This window comes from Amblyomma mixtum, chromosome 5 (genome assembly GCF_055824585.1).
Source record: "Amblyomma mixtum isolate Tamu chromosome 5, ASM5582458v1, whole genome shotgun sequence".
Taxonomy (NCBI): Eukaryota; Metazoa; Arthropoda; class Arachnida; order Ixodida; family Ixodidae; genus Amblyomma; species Amblyomma mixtum.
In genome coordinates this window covers 51,422,015-51,435,641 of record NC_143016.1, presented here as the reverse complement: position 1 = coordinate 51,435,641, position 13,627 = coordinate 51,422,015, and the positions used below count along the sequence as shown (strand labels likewise).

The window sequence follows — 13,627 nt, the reverse complement described above, 5'->3', positions numbered from 1 at the left end:
GCTCGGAACATGTATATTGAGTTCCCGCGGCAAAAAGACGAGCTCAGATTCTTCTTCAGTGCACCTTTAAGCTCTGAATCTGTGTAAAGTGAGGTGATCCCTTGTCCTCATGTTCTGACACCCTTCGGTCTTTACGGGTGACGTAAAGGCTTGGTTATACGATTGAGAAGCAAAGACCTGCTACTCGTTTACTTTTGGCAAAGGGGGTACGTCGAAAGGCTTGGCCCAGATCCGTTAGTCCGGTCATCCCTAGCCTAGAATAATTTTATTTTCTACAGTTTCTGAACGCTTACTGCAGAACTCCCTTTTAATAAATCTGAGAAGCGTGAGAAATCGTGAAGTTAGCAAAGCGTCCGGGACGCGTGATGTTAGTACAGCACATCGGTGTCGACACCAGAACGAAAAAAGATGATCTACCAACAAAAACTTCCCATAGAGAGTACGTGTCTCAGTCTTCTATTCTTTCTGTTGTCAGGAGTACAGGACAGTGGTCGACTTCACTTGTCTTGCCACCCCGTGGAGCATGACAAGAAACTAGCGGCGCCGTTGTTTTTTCGGAAGAAAAAAATGCACCGCGGTAGCGAAGCCTCGATCAGTGCGACGTAGCTTGAGACCACTCGGCTGCAGCGGAACATTTATGTACGTGAGGATGCATTGGCTTATTGTATCATAGTGTAAGAGAGGGTAACGTTCTTGTAGACACGTCAATTTTGAAGCATTTCCTAGTTTGTTTGGACAAACACGAGATTGAAGAAAGTACCTGTTCTATTTGAAGAAAGTACCTGTTCTATTTGAAGAAAGTACCTGTTCTGAAAAGTGATTAAAAGTAAAGGTTCGTCAAAATTTTGTCACCCCAGAAAGATCAAATTTTCGTCGTTTCTATAGACGGCAATTGTTTAAGGTTCCAGGGGTTTGCGACTATTTGTGAGGCGGGACATCGAGACGCCGTTGCTATTAACACCTGCAGGAGATCATTTAGAACAAAAATCCTTTGTAAAAAGCCACTCCGTTGTCTGTCCGATTAGTTATAACAAAAAAGGCAACTTCTTTCGCTGAAGCATCATAGACTGCAAGGCTTATCGGTGCTGGCTAGCAGCTGTCCCAAATTCTCGACCACATGGTCCTCAGCGCGTCTTCTCCGGCACTTGCAGTCGTATAGGCAACTCTCGCTCTCTTTCTCTCGCTGTCCCGTGCGAAAGAAAAACTTTTCATTGCTATTTAGCGCTACAGGCGGCTATCGTTTATGAGCTTATTTCTTAAGGTACACTCTTCCTAAGAAAGCAGGATGATAGCTGTTTTCCCAATTGCCCATTTGTGCTTTAGGATACGTGCCATAATTTTTCGTCCGGTATGCTGGGAATGAAACGCGACTAGGAATGACCGGAACAGGGTAAAAACACGTCACGTTACAGCTGCCGTTCACGAGCTGTGCAAGAATATTGCAAGAATAATAAAAAAAACACTGCCAATGCTAATGCTCCCCCAATCTGACTGCCCCAGTAAAAAAAAAAAAAGAAAGAAATGTTACCTTAAATAGTACAAAGCATGCTTCCGTATTTTGTTATTCTTTCACCTCAGATCCCGTCGTGCCAAGCATAAAACGCGCAGCCCTTGTAAAAAAATACGCCGGCCACTTCGGGCTCGGCAAGAGAGCTTTGACATCGCGCTGCTCTCGCAATGCTACAGCTGCGAGGTTGTAGAAAGTAAGAGGGGCGGAATAGCTTCTTCACTAGAAGTTTTGCAGCGTCAAGAGCTCAACCTGAAAACTTCTTGGAGAAGTCTCGAAATGGCCTGCGTATTTGGGCAAAGCGCGAATATTAGGAATCATTGATGCTGGGCCTGATGCGCAGCCAAGTTTTGTGTACCTATGTGCATAGTCAAGAACTAAATAAAATGCGCGAATACTTTCGTTTCGGAAACACCTCTGCGCCGAGAATTAATGCATCGCTGCCAGAGGCTGTTACAGTGAACGCTTCAATTTGTTGAAAGAGGTGATTGGAACAGCTTTTAACACATTAGACGTTTTGCTATCGAAGTGCAGTTATTCTCCACGGGAAGTATGCTCCCGCTCACTTCAATTAAGCATTGCCTAAGAATTATATCCTTCAGCGTACCAAAGCCAATAACACTCACCTTGTACCGTACATGGTGCTGGAAAAGTATACGGAATAACCGAATTCTTCAAGTCACGCTTGTTTACATAAAGTTCACATGTCCACATTTCTGACATTTCTTGACCGTTGCTCAGTATTTATCAATAAAGAACCCTAGCCTCAACCGAATGTGTCCGTTCTTTAGTTCATACCGGTTTGGGTCGGATTTGTTCCTACGTTTTAACCGTGTACGGTTGTTTGAATTGCTTTTCAGACCATCCTGATGTGATAATAAGGCGAAAAGAAACGAATCGAAGAAAAGGACCAAGACGCTGTACACGTTGGTGCTGCTTTTATTTTTTCGCACGTCTTTCCGCGTCGGAAAGCGAGCCGGCTCTTCCGAAAGCGGGTGTCGGGAAACTAATTCCGAAGGGTGGCATTTCTGATCAGCCTGCTACCTGGTGGCCGCCGAAAATAGCGCCAAGAAGCGAGAAAGTGGAGCGAACTTCCTCGCATTTTCAAACCCGTCCGCGCGATGCTTGTCCTAAACGGCCGCGTCGTTTATACGTGCGGAAGACTGGGCTGGGCCCGCAGCTCTCAGCGCTTCCTCACCATAAGATCGCTCTTGATCGATTAATCAGTACCTGCTTTCTACCTCTCCGTCGAGCTTGGACAACATTCATAGCCGGACGCACCTGCCAATACTTCTCGTGGCGGCATAGGCTGTCTTCGGGAGGCGGCCGATCGGAATGCATGATCTTATTAAGGCTTATCTCGCTCATTTCAGTGCCGACCGACGCAGGCGGTGTTTTGGTGCGTAAATAGTTCGAGCACGGCCTCATTACCCACTGCACCTGCTGATATCTCATGAAAAGACGCTCTTCTTAATCTTCATCTTTCCCGGCAGCTTTTCCTATTTATAGCATGTGCCCATAATACTACTAACCATGACCCAGTGGTTAGTAGTAATATACGAGCATGGGCAACATCGCCCATCTGCGAATGTGTCTTTATCGGTGTTGGCAAGCGGGTGTTGACAATTATTGCTCATTTTGAAAAATGACTAATTGTTTTCTAGTGCGAAAGAATTAAATGTGTCGCTAGCGAAAAAGGCGTCCTCTGTCGGGATCAGCCGGGATGTAGCCCGAGGAGCGGGCAACAGAGGCGCGTGTGCTATCTGTGGGACGCGCGGAGGTTCACGTGACGCGGCGGCACAGCTAATGCGGGGGTTGGCGGCGCGCGCAAGAACAAGAGGATGGTCACGTGACTTGGCCGGCGTAGCAGGGTACCTGCACTGCCCCGGCAGCACTGCAATCGTTCCGTTCAGCGACTAACTAAAAACTGCTGCAATAAGGCACTCGGGCCCCTACGAAAGCAATACCACACTCTGAACAATTAGAGGGCCGCGTTTGGAGGAATGCATTCATGCGAGACTTCCTTCAAAATTAATTTTTCCGTGCATGTTCTGTGTGTGACCGACTTTGACGCAAGTGACACCTAAATCCGCTGTTTCAGACTTGTTTGGCATTTCAGAAGGGTATATGCTTCGGCTTGTTGGTTCATATTTGAAAGGTAAAAACGTAGCGCAAAGAAACAAGGACACAGAAAGACGGACGACACACGGCGCTATGTCGTCATGTGTCGTCCGTCTTTCTGTGTCCTTGTTTCTTTGCGCTACGTTTTTACCTTGTTTGGCATGTTAGAGACAATTTTTCCAGACGTGAGTTATGCAAGTGCTTTCCTGTATTCACCACTTGTAAGGGGTCCTGGACACAGCAAAAGGCTTCTTTATTCTTTGAGTAATGGTTATGTATATCATCCCAAACCTGCAAATTTCGTTTCGTTAAATCCAATTGCGAAGTGGCTGCTGATCTACTCCTGAATCGCATTCATGCAGGTGCACCAAATTTTGTACAACTCTTCTCAGTACGCGATCAAGGGGCCGTTTGCTAATGATCCGGTAGAGACAGATTTCATGCTCAATGCTATGCCGCTTAATATTGAGGACTACTATTTCATTCTGGTTTCGTTTGGTTTATTGGGGTTTAACATCCCAAAGTGACTTAGGCTATGAGGGACGCGGTAGTGAAGGTCTCCGGTAATTTAGACCAACTGGGGTTCTTTAACGTGCACTGACATCGCAGAGTACACGGGCCTCTATATTTCATTCTGGCTATGAATTCTGGCTGAAAATGAATAGCAGGGCTCTCTAGCGCTTTCGGATTTGGTTTAAGAAGACATGCATATGCCTCGGATCTCAACAGAGTTCTTTATAGCCTAGCAAAGATTCACAGGGGTGGCAAACTGCGATTTCACATACAACACATTTACAATCAGGGTTAGCTCCTCAATATTATTTTGTAATTTTAATGAAGTTGATACTAGTAGTGCGTCGTGTTAGTGCACCTGAATTTGGACTTTCTAGGGATGCTTCGGAACAGGCAGCGTGAAGTTTCACGAGCAATGGAATCAAATATCGCGTAATTTAAAATTCGGAGAGAAGGAATTTAAGCAGTAGAGAAAGATAACGTTTAAGATAAAGACAGAGAACTATATCAACATGTCAAGAAAATCTTCACGGTCGTTTTAGGTTTCTTATTTTTTCCTTCCATGCTCTAAACGAATGAATGAAGAAAACCCTTCTTACAAGGCAGGGATGGCTCTCAGTGCTGTTAGGTATTTGGGAGCTCCTAGCTCATCAGGTACAATTCAGCACTGCAGCCCAACACGCCATCGCGGCATACGGTAGTGAGAGTGGTCTGCTTCGACTAATGCATAGGAGAGATCGACTGACTTATATCCTCAGCTCTGAAGGCTATGAAAACGACCGACTAGAAGTTGCTTATGGTGTAAATAATAAAAAAAAGCTTTGTTGGCAGTCATAATTGGCAGCCATAAAAAAATTTAAGAAAGTGCGGCTAAGAAGTCATAGCATCAGTATGTGAATGCTCCTAATGAGAGGATAACAGCTTAAATGACGCAGTGTGGATTTGAGGTACTTGCTTTAGAAATATATGTAGCTGTGTTTTTATGTAGACTTATTTTAATTCCTAGACGGGTACACCAAGCCTAACCACGGTACTTTGGTGACGCTAGTGCGGAGAAATGAAGATAAATTATTTAATCCTTCCAGGTTACTGGCACTCGGTTTTCTTGTATTTCTGAAACAGGGCACTGTTGTAAACGTTATCTGAGAGCCGCTTTGCGTCAGCGCTGCAGCTTCCGTCGCAGTGACTAGAAACATGTCCGCGTCTCTCCTGAGTAGTCTACTTTCGCTAGCAACAGTGAATAGCACGAAAGAATCTGAGCGTGCTTCCATCATGTCCTTGTAACGGAAATATTTTAGCTGTAGAAGTACTACTCAGAGAGTGGAATTGAGAATAATGAAAGGAGAATTTTAAATCTATGCAATCTATTGACTCTTTTTTTCCATTTCGGTCTATCTGATAAAAAAGACAACAAAATAATGAATAAGGAAAAAACAAGACAGAAGAAAGACTTCTCGTGAAGAGTTTTCTTTTGTCTTTTGTGACTCAAGAACAGTTCAGGTTACTGCACAAAATGAGGAGTATTAGTAATTTTGTGTTATAATTATGCAGCCAGTTGTATTAATTATTTATCTGTCACCCTCAAGTGATGCATTGAATTATGTACGACTTAAGCGCAGCTTCTGAAATTCGTCTGTATGCGTCTTCAACTTCGTTCAATAAGTGGTTATATTTTTTCCAAGCATCGCTTTCTGAAGAGGAGGCAGTTTTTTGGATTCTACATGTACTTTTTCCTTTATATGCATATGCTTGCGCACACGACCATGAACTACGAATGCCATGAACCGAAAATAACTGATATTTCAACGTGTTGATCGGGCCGATGCGTCTAGCTAAAGCTACGTATTGCATAAACGCGTAGAACGCGCATGCAGATAACGTGAAGGTTGTCTCGGTGAAGTAGTACTCACCGTTCAAGGCAGAGGTAGCAGCACGTGTTCTGCCTGTGATTTTCGAGTTGAAATATTTTGCCTATGCTTCTTTCTAGACTCATGTCCTTGCTCATTTTTATTTTTACAGTGTTTCGTGATTTCTATTGGGCGGCGCCATGTAGTGAAATGTGATTGCATATTCCGTATAAAACATTTTTTGTTGGACATAACCTGCCTTTGAAAACATGTCGGACTTTCCGTAGCCTTGCCTTCTAAACACGTTGGAAACCTTTTTATCTGTCATTTGGGCTTATTAGAGAGAAGGTCATGGCCATGGGCTGAGTTTTTTTCGAATAGCAGGTTTGATACTTTTAATTATAGCTGACGATTAATGTGAGATTTATATTATACTAGGAGACTTGTCTAAAGAGATAATTTTTTTTTTGCTGTTCTAATATACTTTGCTTGCCTAGTTAACGAATACATGACGAAAGGAAACTTGTTGTTTAGTGTTCTAACTGTGCCGGCAACTAGCCACACCATGGTATTTAATTTTATGTACATGCGTGTAAGGGTTACAGAAGGCATGAAAACAAAAATTTCCTCACAGTTTTTTTTATTATATTGAGCAAAAATACGTACTTTGCACACATATAGAAAAGAATAAACGCGATTGCATACATGCTTCATCCAGTGATTCTGCTTTGAAGATTCGAACGTTCTACGCTCAATGCGGCAACGGAAAACACACAGTGGTAGCAGCGGGCGAAAACCATTCATTTGCCATGGCTTTTGAATGAATGACTGCGACATGCCAGAGACAAAAGTGGTTTCAAGACATCGAAGTTATGGTGTCGTTGCGAACGAAGTTGTTTTACGCTGCTAAGCAATACGATAACAATGCAGTCATGGAGTTCATCTACCAATGAGTGAAGGGTGTTAGACTAGACCATAGTTCCCGAAACTAACAAACAGAATGTGCCGAACTCCCAACCTAAGGAGTGCGATGCACTAGTGGAAGAAGCTTTGTAGATTTATGTGTGTAACTGTGGATGACTGACGAAACTACGGTTTTTTCAACAATCCTTTAGCGATGAAAGCTTCGGACAGCTCCAGACTACACGCAGCACTGATAAGAAAAATATTACTCCGGGGTCGTTAAGTGCGGAAACTATAATTTAGCGAGAAAGGCTGACATGTCTGCCTCATTTAGTCGCTGTTCTGGGTGCTGAGCCCATTACTGACAACTGAACGACTATAAATGCCAACACTAGATACACCGAATATGATATTTAAGACGAGAATTGACCAATAGCCTCTTTTTACTTCTCAATGTGTAGCGGCCATAAAAGGGAGATTACGGGCTTCGCTTTTCATAACCGGGTTTCTGCAGGCTGAATTGTTCAGGCTTCGGAGAAGAGATGGCGTTAGCCAGATCTTTTGCAGCATTCAGTTACCCACTCCAGAACAAATCTGGAATCAAACCTAACGCTTTACATGTTCTTCATGCCCCCCCCCCCCCGCCCCCCCCCCCCCCCCCCCCCCCGCCCCATCGCCGTAATGGCCTCTACACAGGCTTTCTCAAATTCTCTCCTGCTACTTGGTAGCTCATTGTAACCTTAGAGGCTGTCGAAGAAAACATGCTACACCGCTTGCTCCTTGCCTACCTGTATGGACGGTACGTGGCTTCATATAATTCGTTTGAACCGTGCTTTCACCTGCCCGATGCAGAACTTCACGGGAGCCTTTCTCTAGACACTTGCCTCCTGATGCAGTGCTCCAATAGCCCTAAAGAACAAACGTGCCCACAACTATCTCATTTCATGCATACCGCTGCGCAGAATGGCGCAGCGTCTTATTTTTCCGATCCGCTGCGCTAGAGCTGTGGAGCAAGTACAGAAAGCTGGCATTACTTCGTCGATTTGCTCACGTGCGGCCTACTTTCGACTTGATATTAAACGATTGATGATGTGATGTGATTGACGAGTGATTCATCCAGGACACCTGGGACGATCTATCAGTAGTAATGGAAATACTGTCCACCGGCAACCAGAGGAGCGGGCGCTGGGGCCGTAAGGGCGACCGCCGCTGGCCGCACGCCGTAGACAGGTGGTGGCGGCAGCACGGGGGCCGCGGCATGAACTACTGGAGCCGGGAGCACTGGCGCCGCCGAGTGGACGACCGGAGTCGCCGCAGCGTAGGGGTGTGCGAAGACAGCGGGTGCCGGTGCATGGAACACGGCTGGTGCTGCGAGAGCGGCCGGAGCTGGGAAGGCCTTGGCAACGGGAGCTGGGCCATAGAAGAGAGGAGCCGGAGCGGCGACAACCGGGGCTGGCCTGAGAACGGGCCGAACCGGCGCAGCGGCCACCACGGGAGCGGCGGGTACGAACGGTCGTGCCACGGGTACGGCAGCGGCTACGGGCGCGGGAGCGGCCACGGCAGCGGCCGGCGAGGTGTAGGCGGCCGCTGCTGGCGCCGAAGGAGCAGTGCCGGGTTCGTTGGTGTACACGTTGGCCCGGAAACCCGCCGCGTCGGCCACGTAGTCGACCTGCCTGAATACTCCTACGGCGTCCTTGTAGCCGTAGTTTCCACGCTTCTGGTTAGCCGCGTCGCTCACTTCGTTCCGGTACTGGTGGGTACCGAATTCATCCTTGGAGTCATACCCGAAGCTGTACGGGTGCGGAGGCTGGGAAGGGAGAAACACCCAATAAGGAATCGATCAGGGAGAACACTGTGCGCAAGACAAATGTTAGTTTATAGTGGCTGCACAAGAAGGGCCTTACTGACGTGGGGACGACAAATACAAGCTGCCATGTAGCCTGCTGTAAATACTTTAGAGATGAAAGGGGAATAGGAGAAACATCGAAGAACACAAGCGGACTTCAAATGACCGTTATCTGGCATCGTTTAGGGCCTCACTTAAAATACAGATTTACGGGTATGGAGTAGGAAGAAATACGCTGGCTGTGAACTGATGATACCCAAAGGATGCTGTTTATATTGTTCAGTTCGGCGCATTGTGAGCGATTAACACTGCCGCTCACCTTTCCTGCTGCGCAGGGAACGCACAATCTGAACTTTATTGAGACAGCGGGAATCATAGCGAATGTTCTGGACATCACATTGCCATTATGAATATCCTCGGTAGAGAAAGCACTGTGCAAAACAAAATGTACAGGAACTGTGCGGCGTGCGCAAACCCAATGGAAGTTGAAATTGTATGTTTCAATAATTTTTTGGCTACTGCATAATCTTAGATAATCATTTTTAAACCTTGAAAAACGAAGGAGGTAACGAAACATGAAGATTATTAATCTTTCTTGGAAATGGAATGGTGGCACGCACTGTGCACAGCTTTCTGAGGCAGTCACCTACGTTATGAAGCCGAGGCACACTAAAAGAGATATGCTTAACTGACAGTGCTCTCAAGTCAAAACCAGCAATATTATGAGGCATTCGGTTCGGTTAACCGCGCGTTTACGGAGCAAGTAATCTTTTTAGCTAAGCTGTTCCTCCAGAGGCAATAATTAAGTAGTAATGGTGAATTTGAGAAATTGGCTTCGATAATGTGGCCGCATAATCGATGTAATTTGTCACTGGGCGACGCGTTTGTCGTGAACTAGGCTTAACCTTGCCTATAATGGTGGTGACGTTTCCTGTAATCTGGCGACTCCACTCACCTGCACGAGGACAGCTGCTGGTGCCGGAGCCGGGGCTGCGAGGACGGGTGCGGCGACTGCGGGAGCCGCCAATGCGGGCCGGGCATAGCCGGCGATTGCGGTGCTGGCGGCGGCGGCAATCAGGAGCACCTGAAAGAACGACATGATCAGGCTGTAGCGGCTGGAATCAGACTGAAGTATTTGTATGACGGCTGGGATGCGCGAAACTTCACCACATTAGCAGCGAAATTTAATCTGTGTTGTCCTAAAAGGCAGCCGATTCTAACTTTCATTAAAGATAACTTTTCAAGTTTACAAAGACAGATGCGTCAGTGCAGCGAAACCTCTGTGTGTTCTCTCACGTCATCGTTAATTCGCCTGCTTGTGTACTACCAACATAATACGTCTCTTAGTTGCGCAATGACTGCATTACACGCTTACAGTCTCGTGCACTGTAGGCTGTAGTTCTTCTTTGATCTTCCATTTCGTCTCTTGCTGCGAAGTGTTGACAAATTGCGATTATCGACACTGAAGTGTGGCTGGAACCACCACCTAGTTGTGATCAAACCAGCGTTTTTACTTTACAGTGACTTTTTCGAGTAAAACATGCGTGTAAGAGGCATTCACCTTTAGTGCTCCGGGAGTATGTGTGGCGTCGTTCTTAGTGTAAAGAAAATTAAAATTTATTCAGCGGTCACTCAATCTGCTCAAATGCCATTCCATCTAGCTTTTTTATTACCTTCAAATGTGCCATTAAGCAGCCATTACAGCCGCCTAGAAGTAATTTTATAGACGTGTAGTAGCCATTAAATTGCTAGTGTTCAGTCCCGCGAGCTCGTTATGTTCATTTCTTTGCGACCAACATACCGCCGTCAATTCTGATCCTCGTACATGTGAGAAATGCAATCATTCTGTGACGCGCGCAGAATATAAAAAATGTTTTTACTTCAAGTGGATTACTGCTGCGAAGGCTAATCTGAAAGCAACAGCCCGCAAATTTGCTTTTTTTATTCGTAACTTGCACGTATTATGGCCTTCAGTCTTTACCAAAACGAAAGCGAGTGACCACATCTGGCGCTGCTATTTGTGCTCGTGGCCTCCAGTTCTCTGCCACGTTCACTTCGGCTGGAGTGCATTGCGTTTCTGTGCTTATTATCGGCCGCTTCAAATTAGTATTCAAGGTGACAATCTGTCTTTGCCTTGGAATTGGCGCATCAACGTACCTACATCAAATAAACAAGTGCAAAATTACGCAAAAGCACGTACCGCAAACTTAAGCCACCTTTCGCCCTTGCCACACTAGCGACAGCATTCGGGCGGAGATATGAAGTAAGGTATGAAGGTACAATTTATGTGTCACGCTGCATGCTAGAGTTCGTGCGTCGGTATGCGTTTCGTTAGAGAAAAAAATCTTGAAAGAACGAAACCAAATGCACTAGCATAACAGATGTTGACGTTGATTACCGCCTTCTCCCGACTTAATTTGCTCTGTTGGCGCTTCATTCGCACCAGCATCTTCGCTATTCGAACCTGCGACCCACATAGAGTGTGAAATGGACGAAAAACACGCTCGGCTTTCCGGCCCAAGCCGGCGTCCAGTGCATAAAGGGATCATCCTTGACTATGGAACGACACGCACAACTGGCCACGTCGCAAAGGATACGGGAGTGCGGTGCCCATGTCTTATCTCGAAATCCGCTTCGAAGGACGTACTGTCGCCATAACGACATTTGAGAAGAGTGTCGTGGGTAGTGCTTCGCCACATATTCTCGATTAAAACGAGTTCTTCGGTCAACTTAGTTTGCTATGCCAAAGGCGCGTCGCTACAGCGCAGTGACGTATTTTGGGTCTGCATGCGCACGAGCTGGGGCTAATAAACCTGTCGAAATCTGCAGGATACACGGGTCGTTTGGGTGCAATAAAAATTTATTTTTTCTTACTGTGCTGATTGTGTGAGAAGGAGAGAGACTTTTTCAAGAAATATGTGCGTGTGAAAAAGGCGTCCAAGAGTTGGTTCCAGATATCAAACCTTGGTACCAAGGTAAATTTGAATGCACTAGTAAACGCCAAGACTGTGCATGGAGTAAAATTAGCTAGCCCCTAAAAGTAGAACGCTTGGCTTTGTTCTCCTCTGCTTTCTTGGCCTTTAGCTTATCGAAAATTTGATCAAAAAAACCACAAGCAAAAATTAGTTTTAGCAACGTCTATAAAAATTAATTGTGTTGAGCTTTGTGCTTGCAGCTGCAGGTTGTCATAGCTATGGGCTTCTCTTCCTCTGCAATTGAAGTGCTGCGTTGGTGCTGCAGCTAAAAGGAACTCAGTTGATGAACAAATTTTGTATGTATTTGTGGGCAAACAGGAGCGTTAAATTTTGCAAATATCGTACTCAACAAGCGAGATGTTTGCTTGAACTTCGTGGATATCACTCACGAGGAATTAAGAAGCTTTTTGTCATCAGTCGCAGAATAATACAACGTTCTTCAAGCGGCCATTCTGTATTTCTTCAGGGTCCCCGCGAACGCGCATCTCTGTCTACCAATGAAATAACTTGCTACAGAACATAACAAACGGCTAACAGCAGTGATATTCACTGACCTATAACCGACAGTCACTGAACATGTGCTTTTAATAGAGGCCTAGATCCTCACAATTGTTAGAATGAACCATCTCCTCCCGGCGCCATCTTTAAAGTTAGCTAACTCTAAAAGCTCTTCCCCATGAACTTTAAGCGCTGCTACTGCAGGACTGAAAAGAAGCAAATATGCATGCGGCCCTCAGCATGCGCAGTGAGACCGACGTTGACATGAACCTCATATAACGGAAAGAAACAAGCGGAATGAAATTAAAGAACGGTTCTCGACAGTTGTTGTGCCCTTTCGTTACCGATTTGTTTTAGGTTACATACTGCTTCTAGGTTACATACTTCTTGTACATAGTATGAGGAGAACCAGGTTGTAGAAATGCACTCTGATCTGGTGCCATCGCCAACAGAGTAAAATATTTAGATCTGTGGAACACAATTAACAAGTCTGACTTTTTCACTTTGAATGGCGTGGAAATTTCAGCGCTTCAAGAAAGCTTCAGTTGTCTTCATGAGCTGCATCAAGTAAGAGTGTTTACTTGCCTCGAGGACCTGGAAACTTTCAGTCAAAGAGGGAAACCCTGGTTTTGTACGGTAAGTCGTGCCACGCGTTTCCTCCAGTTATGCAAAGCACAAGCCTGTGCACTGTCGAAGCCACGTTTGAGGAAACAGCTTTTCTCGCGGAAACTAACGCACCTCATCTGCGCCACGTTACCGCGCGCCTCCCATGCAATCAGCTCGCGGCCCTTTGTGGACATCAGGAAGCGTCGGCTCCAAGAAGACGCTGTTCATACCTTATCTTTCCCACGCCGTCGTTTGTTTCCTTCTTGTGCGCTTCTTTGCGCTACGCTCCGTGTATATATATATATATATATAGAAATGAACTGCTCTGGAGGCATCTCGATACCTCGAAAACAAACAAAGAGAAAAAGTAGACCAAAAATAAAAACAACACTTCCAGGCAGCTGGCTTCGCCCCGGGGCTTTCCGCACAACCTCACCTGAAATACCATGGCTGTTTCCTTTGTGGGTGCTGTAACCGCGGCGACACGAAGATTGTCTTCTAGAGAGTATCGACGTTTGAGGCAGTCGGCGTCCGCTTGTCGGGTATATCCTCTGGAGGTCCCACCAGGCGCGCTTTTGGAATGGTTGAGAAAAGCTCGGTGTCAACAGGAATTCGCGCCCTTATATAGCGGGGGTGCGTCGTCGTGTCCTGGGGAGAACGTCGCCCTACTTTCTATTTCATGACGCCAAAGGCGCCTACCGACATGTGCATGAATTAGCCACCATTTCCCGGCGGCGCACATATGGTCACACGCGTTGAACGAGGCGCACGCGCAGGCTTGCGGCGCTTACGAGGAAAGACGGACCCGAGC

General features: G+C 46.1%; 1 protein-coding gene across 1 annotated transcript; it reads right to left on the bottom strand.

Moving 5' to 3' along the window:
• Window positions 1-8,029: 8,029 nt before the first annotated feature.
• LOC149342130 (uncharacterized) lies at window positions 8,030-13,264 on the bottom strand. The gene is made up of 4 exons (XM_089546753.1): window positions 13,253-13,264; window positions 11,136-11,201; window positions 9,693-9,821; window positions 8,030-8,698 (listed from the first exon to the last, which is right to left on the bottom strand). Exons 1-4 carry the CDS (start codon window positions 13,262-13,264, stop codon window positions 8,030-8,032), a joined length of 876 nt encoding a protein of 291 aa, XP_089402879.1.
• Window positions 13,265-13,627: the final 363 nt, after the last annotated feature.